At 28.5% G+C, this 12,947-nt stretch overlaps 1 protein-coding gene across 1 annotated transcript in view; it reads left to right on the top strand.

Moving 5' to 3' along the window:
* Positions 1–12,947, top strand: part of LOC117177185 (synaptotagmin-7) — an 858,402-nt gene that overhangs the window by 693,679 nt on the left and 151,776 nt on the right. The window contains exon 4 of the mRNA XM_033367709.1: positions 9,099–9,110. Within this exon, the coding sequence (XP_033223600.1) occupies positions 9,099–9,110 (12 nt within the window). The remainder of the gene's footprint in view (positions 1–9,098; positions 9,111–12,947) is intronic.

The following is a 12,947-nucleotide window of genomic DNA, read 5'->3' as shown; positions in this document are numbered from 1 at the left end:
TAGAAGATTAAAAGTGCGTGAGTTAGCTGAGGCCACAAGGATATCTATAGGTGCAGTTGTTTCAATTCTACATGAAAAATTAGGCATGAAAAACCTATCGGCTAGATGGGTGCCGCGTTTGCTCTCAGCTCGGTGGACAGAGATTTCCAGACAACGAAGACGTCATTGCCTCTGTAAGTGCTTATTTTGAGGAAGTTCTGAAAAAACACTTTTCTGAAGGATTAAAAAAACTTGGAAAGCGATTGACCAAGTGTATAGAGCTCCAAGGAGATTATGTTGAAAAATAAAAAAAAATTTACCCAAAAAAAATTGTTTTTATACTTCATTCTAAGGACTTATTGAACTACCCTCGTACAACTTGCTAAGCACTGCTTTAAGGCCCTTAAAACGACTAGGATGTTCGCCACATCCACAATACGCCTACGAAAATAGATTGTTTAATGTAATATTCAAACCACATAATCTTAAGGAAATTTTACTGGCGGGATCATAGTGATTTATTTCAAAAACGATTTTATTGTTGTTTCTGTTTTTTTTATTGAAAATTAAGCGTCTTTTTGCGCCTTCGAAATGCAACACGCCAGCTAACACTGTATGTCGGGCTGGAATCACTCGGTTACTTTTAAATTGCATTAAATTTTGAAATACCCTTAAAGTTATTTAAAGTTTTTCAAAATTATAAATGAAAGAATAAAGAGAAATTGAAAAAGTAGGCCTTGTTTTACTCTGTAATTATTAGCAATATTAAAAATGAAAATAATAATAATAAAATACAATTTTGATTTAAAAAAAAATAAATTTAATATGTTTTCCTTTTTGTCTAGAAGGAATATTTTCGTACCTTCTAACAAGCGGGTGTTTTTTAGTTACTACTTTCTTAAAAATAAAATTTTCTTTCTTTCTTGAAAATTCAACTTTTTGGTCGGGAATCCTTGAATTTTATTGAAAATTCGTCTTTTATGTTATTCAATTAATCTTTTTGTTTAAAAATTTCACTTTCTCGTGAAGACTTCTCTAATTTTGTTATAAATAATTTTGTGTAGAAAATTAATGTTTTCCTTTATAAAAATTCATCTTTTTGGTTAGCAATTTAACAATTAGGTTTAAAGTTTAACTACTTTCTTAAAAATGCATTATTTGGTTGAAGATTCAAAATTTGAGTTGGAAATTCATCTCTCGAAAATTGAACTGTTTGGTTAAAAATGCCTTTTTTTGTTAAAAAATTAGTGTTACTTAATTACTTAAGTGTTAAATGTTTCTTTTTAAAGTTAAAATTCAACTGTTTGTTAAAATTAAAATATTTTGTTAAAAATTCGTTTGTTGTTTTATAAATAATTCTAGCTTAGTTGAAAATTTAACTGTGGGTTTAAGAGTTCTTGCATTTTGTTGGAAGTTCGTCTTTTTTGGTATAAAATTACCTTTTTTAAATTTTATATTTTTGATTTAATAATTCAACTTTTTGTAAAAAAATTCATGAGTTTGTCTTGAAAGTTCAATAAATTAGTAAAAAGTCAACTATTTGGTAGAAATTCATTTTTTAGAATTTAAAAATATTTTTTTCATGACAGTTAAGCTATTTAATTTATGGTTAAAAATTTACGTTTATTAGTTTAAAAATTCAATAATATCAGGATTAACTGTGACATGAAATATAATTAGGCATATTTCAACACTTTCTCTGAAAATCAATTTTTTATTTTAATTGCATTATTATTACCAAAGTCAACGAGTGTGGAGAGGGGGGGGGGTCAAAAATTGCCTCAAATTGGTGACGTGATTTATGGATTATCCCTAAGGCTTCTTTTTTTTAAATTACTATCAAACTTTAGTGCAGTTATTAAAATAATAAATAATAATTAATTGAAAAAGTAGATATTTACGAAAAAAATATTTAAGTAAACTTTTTTTCTTCTCAAACACTCTTCTAGTAAAAAAAAACAATATAAGGCACTTTGGTACTAAATTTTCAGTGACTTTCGCTTAGTTTTCCCAGCTCTGAGGTTTTGTTAAAACGTTACATGCTTTTTCAGGTAACGATTAATCATTTTCTTGAATACTAAAGATTGTGAATGTTTAATTAACTTTCTCTCATATACAAGACTGTAATAAAAAGTTCCTTGTCTTTTTATTGAACTATTTTTTTCATTTAGTGAAAGAATAAAAGGTCTGTCCTGATCTATTCATAAATTTTATGTTGAAATACTTTATATTTGATAACACGAAACGGATTGAATTTTATCGGTAAACTCTTTGCACTACAAAAGAGCTGCATAGTGGTTTCTCTCTTTGGTGCAAAAAGTTGTTTATAAAAGAGATTCTAAAAAACATTTTCCGTTTGAGAATTACAATACACTGGAAGTACCCAGCGTAAATAAAGGAAAAGCTTGACAGTTGTTAAATAATCAAACCATAGACTATCTGGAAATTCGCAAAACAAAAGGTAAAGCATTTTCTGAAAAGATGTTAAAATTTTACGATTAAGAATTGCAGGCATTAGAACTTTGAACGATTTCCATCTAAAAACTGTTAAATTTGAATAGGTCGACTTTGAAAGCATTCACGTAGAGGGGCTTTGAATTTAATTCAGTTTAATTCGAGTTTAGTTTACAACTTTCTTCTAGATTAAATCATTAAATTTTATTATTGTTAGTTTTATCTTTGAATTTGTTTATTAAGAGCCTCAAAAAATCTAAGTTTTGTGATAAAGCTAAATTGATTAAGCAAAGTATATCATTCGCTCAAAAACAAATTAAAGGTGAATTGTCTCAAATAGCGAGAGCCTGAAATCAATTTTATCACGTGAAAATGATCAGTTTCTAGCCGATACGAAAAGCAATAGCAATAATATTGATGAAATGGGCTCTTCAAGTTGGATTTTTTACATTTAAAATTAAATAAATTATTTATTATCTTAAAAGATACATAATTAATTAGATGAAGAATAAATTATGGATGACTTGGTACACAGTATAATAATATTATACGAAATAAAAATTGTATATAAATAATAATAATAATTAATAAACGATAAATAGTAAATAATAATAAATACAGGTATACAATTCATATTGACAAAGATTTCACAAAAACTTAAATGATTTGTTAAAGATTTCCGTTGTCAAAGATTTCGCAAAGATTTCGGATAGACTTAAAAGACTTTACAAAGACTTAAATTATTTCCCAAAGATTTCAAAGATTTCACGAATATCAGAATCATTTCCCAAAGGTTAAAGAAATCTCGCAAAGATTTCGGATAGGTTTAGAAGATTTCACAAAGACTTCAATCATTTCCCAAAGGTTTAAAAAATATCGCAAATATTTAAAGAATTTCACAAATATTATCAAATATTTTAACAATATTTCCCTAAGATTTTGAATATCTCGGATGGTTCGTAAAGATTCACGAAGACTGCAATGATTTTGCAAAGATTTCAACAATTTTGAATATATACCAAATATTTCGAAAATATTTTTAAAGGGATTGAATGATTTTCCAAATATTTCAAAGATTTCGTAAAAATTTCCAACATTACGCAGAGATTTCACAAAAATTCAGGATAAATTTAAAAATTTTATATCGGCATAATTGATTTTCCAAAGTTTTATGTAATTTCACAAATGTTTCAAAAACATTTAGAAAATTTTCAAAGATTTCAGAAATATTTCACAAAAATTTCAATGATTTCCCAAAGATTTCAAATATTTTGCAAAGATTTAAACAAATTCTTAAATATTATTAAATGTTTATAAAATAGTTTTAATAATTTACCAAGATTTCAATCATTTTCTAAAGGTTTAACAAATATTTCAAATGTCGCGCCAAAAATTAGGGTGGCTTAAAAAGGTTTCACAAAGACTTCAATGATTTCCCAAAGATTTAAAGAACTTCATAAATGTTATAAAATATCAAAAAATATTTCACAAAGTTTAGAATGATCTCCCAAAGGTCAAACAAATTTCGCAAAGATTTCGGATAGATGTAAAAGGTTTTCATAGAGACTTCAATGATTTTACAAAGATTTTAACAATTTCAAAAATATACTAAATAACATCAGAAATATTCTTAAATGGTTTTAATGATTTTTCGCAATGATTGAAACAAATTCGCAATTGTTATACCAAATATTTGAAATATTTCCTAAAGATTTCTAAAGATTCCACAAAGATTGCAATAATTTTCCGATGATATTACAATGATTTTCAAGATTTCGAAAAGATGTCGGATTGATTTTACAGACGTCAATAATTTGGAAAAGATTTAAACAAATTAAAAAATGGTTTGAAAATATGTTATAAAGATTTCAATGATTTCTCAAAGGTTTCATAAAGATTTCGGATAAACATAAAATATTTCACAAATAATTCAATGATTTTACAAAAATGCCAATAATTGAATAAATATTATCAAATATTTATAGAATCTTTGAAAGGTTTCACGGACTCCAATTATTTCTTAAAGGTGGCAAAAATGTCACAAATATTTCCAAATTTTTCAAAAATCTTTCAAATATTCTACAAGGTTTAAGAAGACTTCATAAAGAAATCAATTATTTCACAAATATTTCAGGTAGATTTTTGAAAAAACCTGATGAATTTATTCATTTGAATTCAGGAGGGAATTTTAATCCGTCTACTTAGCTGGATACTAACCAGAAGATCAAACTGACTATCTAAAAATTGACACCTCAATTTTGACTAACCGCTTTTTGTCCGTAATGTCGAATCAGATATTATTTAGTTAAATCCTACTCTAGAAGCATCCAGGAACATTATATCTCAACATCGAAAGTTTTTAAAATTACTTTGCGTCGACGTCTAGACGATCTATTCTGGAATAACCAAGTAAGCAGATTTTGATTTATAACATTTTTGTTCATTCTGCTCACCCTAGTGAAAATTCGCATTCATCTAGAAGCACACGTGCGTATAGAACGTTATAGTGCATTTGTCATAAATATATATGTATATGCAATGTTCCATCGTAGTTCCGTGCCAAGTCAGACGTGGTTATTGAATATTGGTATCTGTGCAAATATGAGTGTGCATATACATGAGCAAACGTATTTCAGACTCAAACATTCGCACATACGCTACATCCTGAGAAGAGGATGCTGACACTTTGAAATCGCTGATAAACTTCCGATGGTGCGCGAAATGATATATGGGCCTATTTTGTATATACGTAGTTAGTTTGCAGAGACCTCAAATCACCGAGGCAAGAGTACAAGTTGCGTCCATATATCGAGGGGAAACAAATAGCCATTTAGTTTGCATACCACAGGGACGAAAATTTTGCAATTTTCACGTTTCACTTCATTCTCACTACTCCTATTTGCAATGAACCATAATTTAGAGTAAATTCATTTAACAGGAAAGAATCCTCTGAAAATGAAATTTATTCACACTCACTAATTAAATTCGAGAGAACACGGTTACTAACGATTAGTAGAATACTACTTTTTCGACTAATCTAACTATTTATACTAATCCGGTAGTGGAAAAATATCACCCTAAAATTCAAAATTTTCGAAACCTCTGTTGGCCCTAGGAAGATGTATTTTTTTGTGAACTAAAAATTATAATTTTAGTTCAAAATTCTTCTCTTTGGTGGAAAATCCAAGTCTTTTTTTTAATTTAATCATTTTTTGTTGAAAAGTCTACTATTGTGTTTAAGGTTGAGAATGTATATTTTTTGTTTGAAAATTGTATTATTTTTCAAGAATTTAAAAATTGTGTGGCAGTCCTTCTTTCTGGGTTGAAAATTCAATTATTTGGTTAATTTTATTTTCCTTCTTTGTTCACTAAAACTTTAACTTTTACCTTGAAAACTCGTCTTTTTGGTCTAAACATTTATTTCTGTTCGTAGAAATTTTGTATTTTTGTTTAAAAATCTAAATATTTTTGGTTTAGAGTTAATTCTGTTTGGCTAAAAGGCTACTATTATAATTTTGTTGAAAATTTATCTTCCTTGGTTTAGAATAAATTTTCTTTTCTTAAAATTTTATTATTTAAAAAAGGTTTAGTATTTTGTTGAAAAAACCAAAATTTAGTTAGAAGTTCGTCACTTTGTGTTGAAAATTCAAAAAATTTGTTGAAATTTGAACCGTTTTATTAGAAAATCATTTTTTTGCAGATTCATTATTTTAGTTTCGAATTCGTGTGTATGGTTGAAAATTTTACTATTTTATCAAAAATTGTTTATTTTTTGTTGTGAATATGTATCTATTCTTAAGTTAAAATTTCAATATTGTTGTGAAACATCCATCATTCAAGTTAAAAATTCATCTCTTTGTGTAAAAATTTAACTATTTTGTTGAAAATTCATTTTTCTAGTTCACAATTAATTTTTTTATATTAGTTTTCTTCTAGAAAAACGAATTTTTGACAAAATATTTAGAGTTTCAAACTGAAAATTTGATTATTGAATTTTTTGTTAAATATTGATCTTCTCTGATGAAAATTTAACTATTTAGTTGAAATCGAATTTTCATCATTTAAAAATTGATAGGGCTTGTTGAAAATACGTTTTCTGAAACATTTACTGTTGGTTCTACGAAGTTGTAAATCATCCAATCTAGATAAATTGGAATTTTGTTCACCCTGACATTCAACATTTTCTGAAACATTCGTTGTTTTAGCAATATGATGTCGCTCATGACTAGCCAACGACTTTCAAAGAGAAATATGAAAGCTGACCCTAAACAAATATGAACGAAGTTGTGGAAACATATTTTAATTCACGGAAGAGGATAATTTTGATTTGAAGTTGATAATTAGAATGACATGCAACATTTTGACATCCCGCGGTTTACTGCTTACTCAAGTTTATTTATTTAAAAATTATTTGTAAACATTTCCGTGTGAAAAAATCGATTAGGGCCATACTCGGTCCCAATCAGGTTGTCCAACTATCAATTAGGCACCTATTTGGCGCCCAAATTACTCCCAGGTAAGGCTCCAGTCTGGCTTGTAACGATTAATTGAATCTATACCCGATTAGGCGATCCAGTTGAGCAATATTAATTATCCCTTTTAACTTAGAGAGCGTTTCATTAAGATTATATTATTAAGGAATTTTGTTTATGTGCTGAACTTGTAAATTTTATTTTAGTTAAAACTACACACTTTATTTGGCTTATAAAAGCGGAAGTTAGTATTTTGGATGAAGTGGCCCATCCAGAAATTGCCCAACTTATTCCCGAGTTCCGATCGAGGCCCGATCGGATTTTCCACATGTGGCCCCAAGGGGGCAGATGATGTGGATCGCGTCAGAACCAACTTGGGTCGGGTTAGGTTTGACAAGATTATGTCAAGTTTTCTGTTATCGACGTGATATTGTTTTTCTCTTATAGAACTTAAAATGGCAAAAGCAAAAAGTCTATAGCGAGTTCGGAATCACAGAATTATTGGTGAGATTTCTTATATCCGCAATGAAGGTAAATTTAAGCTTTAATTTGCTAGAATCGACATCGCAATTCATTTTTAGCTTCTAAAGATTTCCAGCAATGTCTTCGAGAAAGCGTAATCATTTTGAGCGCATTTACTGTTTATGTAAATAAAAAAATGTTTTCCAGCTTTTTAGAATTTTATATTTTGTTGCTGATATTGTGAAAATAGAGATTACCTCATACCAAACGTATGAATTTTCGGATTAGTAGCATCATAGATCAATTAAATGCTTTTTATATTTTTTCGAAAATAACCTTACTTTTAAATCCCACTCAACGTGCCCCAGGTGCATTAGTCAAACAAAAATCATTCCAAAAGAATATTAGGAAGATTTTAAAATATTTATAATTCAAATTCATTTGTGTGTGGGTGTGTGATAGCTCTAAATTTGAACATTGTTTGTCAAAGCACAATACAAACAGATAATGTAATGCATAATATTGGAAATGAGATATAATGTATTATGATATATAATGTAGAATATTGAAAAATTAAAGTTTTTTAAAATACGAAGTTAAAAAAATATTATCATAAAAACTTTTGAAATGTTACTAATTATAGAAATAAACAATTAAAGGGGCCCTTTTGGGTATGGCGTTTCATTTACGGTGTGGCACTAGACAAATTACCCTATCGGGCCCACATTTTTCCCGATCGGCGCCCCACCAAAATTTCTGCAGGTGTAGTGTAGGAATGAAATTATCGACTCATTCTTCTTCAGCCGTGTTTAGTTCAAACGTCTTTTTCGATAAACATATCTTAAAAGTATTATAAAAAGATGAGTTTATCAGTTTTTATTAAAAAACACTATTATTCACTTGCATTGTTACTTTTCATTTGCGCGATTAACGAGGTTACTCCTTTACGCCTTCTCCAAAAGAACGAAAACAACATTGAGCAACACGAACGACTGGGGCGCTAGCATTCTTTCATGCCACGTTCTGATTGGTCAACATGAGACCATGAAAAAGCGCAGGTAATTTTTAAATTTATGAAAACTAAACAGCGGAAATAGGCATAATGCACTGTTTTCAAAGTTTTATTCGTACAACAAAATAATCTCAGTGGTATTTGCACATCAAATTTTTTCCTGATATGCAGGAAACTTTTTTTTCCATAACTGAAAGTTGTTTTAAAACAACGATATATTTGGTTGGATCAATATAATTTTTTGTTTAGTCAGCAAAAGTTTCCTTGAACCAAAGAATTTTTTTTTGCATTGTAAACTTAAAATTGTCCATTTTTGCAAAGTTCATACTTGAATAAAGAATATATTAATTTTTTTTTAATCGGCTATCAAAGATCTTTCAAGAATTCAGTTAGTTCTCATTAAGAAAACTTCAGAATTGGTTAAAAATATAAGCAGGAATATTATATTAAATACTTTTTTATCCAATGTTCACACTGTGCAGCGCCAACCCCAGGCAAAGTCAATCTAAGCCCTAACAAAGTGTCCGTATATGGGTGCTTTTATTATGTTCCACACGCGTATATTAGTTTATTAGACGACTTTTAGTCTTACTTTCTCACTATAAATGGTCAAAAATAAATTGTTTCAATATATAACTGAACTTTGTTGGACGTTAATTAACATGATACTTTTCTCTTCTGTTTCATGTTCTACTTCATTTCCCTGGCGAAATCTTCAGAGCGCAGTTAGAGTGAGTACTTCTAGATATTTCTTATATACTGAAAACACAAACTAGGATTACTGCTTAAATTCCACTAAAATTAACTAAAAAGCTAGATAAATTAACTAGATTTTGGATTAATTTAGCAACAAACAAACTAATTATCATCCTAGCCAACCATCCACTTAATTAATTTTACCAGATTTTTTTCGATGCAGTTAAAATTATTACCCAACTTTCCGAAGAATTAAGTGAATAGAATATTATTCACAGAAAACTACATATTATTGGTGCATTTTCACAGAAACTTTTGGTGTATTACTTTGATGTTGAAATCAGATCAAAGTGATTTGCAAGCAGATTGATACTAATTTGATTGAAATGATTCAGGTTCAGTATTATTTAACAGATAGAGATCAGATTTGAATTCAGAGTGGTTTTAGGTCACGGAAAATCTAACAATCAAAGAAAAGTCAGGAATTAAAAAAAAATGATAAAGTCAGGCAATTTTTGTAAAAAGCACTTTAACACAGAATATAGTAATGAGAAAATTTATTGCAGGAAATTTTTTAGAGGGACAAAGTTTTATTCAGACAACTTCGCGTTTTCAAAACACATGTCTTGTCATGAAAAAACAAAAGAAAGTTTAACCGATATTTTGCTAAAGTTTATCCTGTAAAGTTATTTTTTTTACAGCGAATGTTTGATCGGAAATCGATGTAAAGTTTATCTTCTTTGTTTTATGTGAAGTAACTTTCAAAAATAATTAGGATTGCCACATATTCGCGTTTTGTCAATTTTTTTCTTAAATCACATTCTGGCCATTTTTTTAGATAAATTCTCTATAGTCACTTTTAAAAATAAAAAGTTTACTGTTGTCATTTTTTGTAATAATTTCATCCATGGACTTATCACTACTGAATTCAATAAATTACCTATTTCTAAACTTCTCTGGAGTTATTTTGTAATATTTTCGAATATTTCAAATTAGGTCCAATATTTTTAACCTACTTCAGTAATATAAAGAAATTTAAAAAGATTTTTATGATTTTAGAGTATTCAAAAAGAACCCAAGAAATCGTCAAGTGCTTGAGAAAAATTCAGGGGATTTAAAGAGATTTGAATTATCTTAAAGTATTTTAAAAGATAAAAGGAATTTTCCAGTGATTTCAATGATTAAAAGAATTTCAAAAGTTTTGAAATATTTTATAGCAATTTAAAAGATCCCAAGGTACTTTTCGGATATTTAATCAACCTCAATCTAATTTAATAATTTTTCACGAATTTCTGGAAATATAAAATACTATTCAGAAATCGTAAAAATAAAATCAAGTGGAAAGAAAAATAAGAAGGCAACCAACCAAATCCTCTTCCCCTTTTGTTTGGTTGCCTTCTCATTTTTCTTTCAACTTTTTTATTTTTGTAAAAAAAAAAGTTTGTTTTCTTTAAAAAAAAAACAACATTTTCTTTAGATTGTAATAGGAACATTTTCTAACCGTTGTTCAAATTTGGTCGTTAGATTTCTGGTTTTTATTTTTAGGTGTTCTGCACATTCACTTGATTATTGGATGTCAAATAGGATTTTAAATTTGATTTCAGGATATTTTAAAAGTTTCCTATGAGTCTTCAATTGATTTCAATAACTTAAAAAGATTTCAGAGAATTTAAAAATATTTTAGGGTACGATTTCTTATCAATCTTTACTAAATTTTTGTTTAATTCTTATAAATTCTTTGAAAATCTCTTGATTTTTTTTCTTCACTTTAATTCTTCTGAACTCATTTTAAGCTTACTTAATTCATATAATTTTTTCATATTTTTTATTGCTTTCATTTCCGTTGATTTTTTATTTTAATTTATCCAACATTTCTACGAATTCCATAGAATTCTTCTAATTTGCCTTAAATTTTTCTAAATTCACTCAAATTTCACCAAAACACTGGATTTTTAAATTTTTAATGAATTTGAGTTATTGCTAATTTAACTTGAATTTTTCTGATGTCGTGTAAATTTGGCTTTGGGAACCCTGACAATTTAAAATTTATATTGCTTTTTTTTATTTATACAAAAGGTGATCTTAAAAATATTTCAAGATTAGAATTTTGGTATTTAAATATGAATGGTGCTAGAAAGTAAAGAATTAGTTGGAAAAATTAGAAAAAAGTCTGCGAATGAAAAAATTAAGTTTTTCGCCGATCCTGTTGAATTTTTTTTTTTTTATATCTGCGAATGAAAATAACTGGATTGTCGGTTGCGAGGATGATGAAGTTGTGTTCCTAATTATTTTAATTCTAGAAATTGGATCATTTTAATATTAAATGGAAGGTTTAATTTGAGTAGCAACACTTTTGATACCTGAGGATTTATTGCGTGTAGTTTTTTTTATGTTGAAGGCCATGTGATAAGTGCAACAGCTGATCAAGTCAGCCCTAAGATCAATATTTTTCACCCATATTAAAAAATAAAAGTTTAAATAACGCGGAAATTTTTTTCGGGAAATGTTAATAAATATTTTAGGATCGTTTGTGGCCTTGCAAAGAGTTGGAGGAAGAAAAAAGTTTATTTATGCAAATAATGATTATCGACGGACACATTTAGGTTTTACAGCAGAAGTTTGACTTTTAACTTTCTCTTACGGTAATAATGCAATCTGTTTTACCCACAGACCCTAGAATTTCGAAGTTGTCTACTCGCTGCGCTAGTGCTGCTTTGACACAGCTGATACCAGACTGTTACGTATGTCAGACCAAATATTTTTTTTGCATTTCAAGTGCAAACATTAGTTTTTGCATTATTGGTGCATAATGTGCGCGAGCGATTTTTGCTGTTTTGTCCCACTTTGATAAATATGAACCTTATAACTAGCCCATTGACAACATCGCAAATTGCCTGCAGGGTTTGACGACAGCACGATCGGTATTTCTCCAAAATGGAAATTAAAAAAAAACTTTTTCACTATTCTAATTATTTAGGACCAGAGACAAATTCTTGCATGCCTTCTATGTATCGTGCCAAATTTTTAACACGATTTCACATTCCGTGTGGACGTAAGTTGGGAAAGAAAACTTCCACTGGTATTTACTTCAGAAAAAAATTTTTCTCAAAATTTCCACCGGAACAAAGCAGAAACATGGACTTTATTACCTCTTCTTTCTTTTCCCAAACTTTCAGAGCGATACCTCATTTCGCTTAGGCGTAAGTTGGGAAAGAAAAATCGAAGACCAGGTTTGGTCACGTGACCCTCTCGTCACATGGCCTTAAGGAAACTTTTTGTTCCAAAAACTGACCAAAAAGAAGTCAAGACCAAAAATTGATTAACATTCAAAATGAAAATTTTTTAAATATAAATACTGTTTTTTAGAGCTCAATGATCCATACGAATTTATGATATTAGAGCAAGGAAGTAACTTATTAGTAAATGTGGACTTTATCCCTTTAAAAAGTTTGGCTACGTTCCAGTTATCTCGAATGTAATTTCTGACACTAAATGGTGCATCGTGATCGCGATTTGGATGATTTATGAAAATGAATTTTAAAAAGTGCCCAATAATAACGCTTCCTCATTGAACCGTAAACTGATATTTATTTTTATTTTTCATGCGCGAATGCTTGAGATCAATGGACATCTTTCACTATATCTTCTTTCGAATCAATATATTTTTAGAATTTTTACATTTGGCAAGGTAATTTAGTTTTTAAATTTTTTTCTGTTTTAATAAGAAATACTTTTATTAATTTTCTCTTTCATATTGTGTATCCTAGAGTAATCAGCTTGAATAAAAAGTAGAACAAGAAATAGATAAGAATTAGAATGCAAATTATAAATTTTTAATTGATGATTGTAAACTAAAATCTATATATTACCAA

The sequence above is a fragment of the Belonocnema kinseyi genome, chromosome 7 (assembly GCF_010883055.1).
Source record: "Belonocnema kinseyi isolate 2016_QV_RU_SX_M_011 chromosome 7, B_treatae_v1, whole genome shotgun sequence".
Lineage (NCBI taxonomy): Eukaryota > Metazoa > Arthropoda > Insecta > Hymenoptera > Cynipidae > Belonocnema > Belonocnema kinseyi.
Note: the sequence above shows the minus strand (reverse complement) of the source record. Positions and strands in the feature narration are given on the sequence as shown.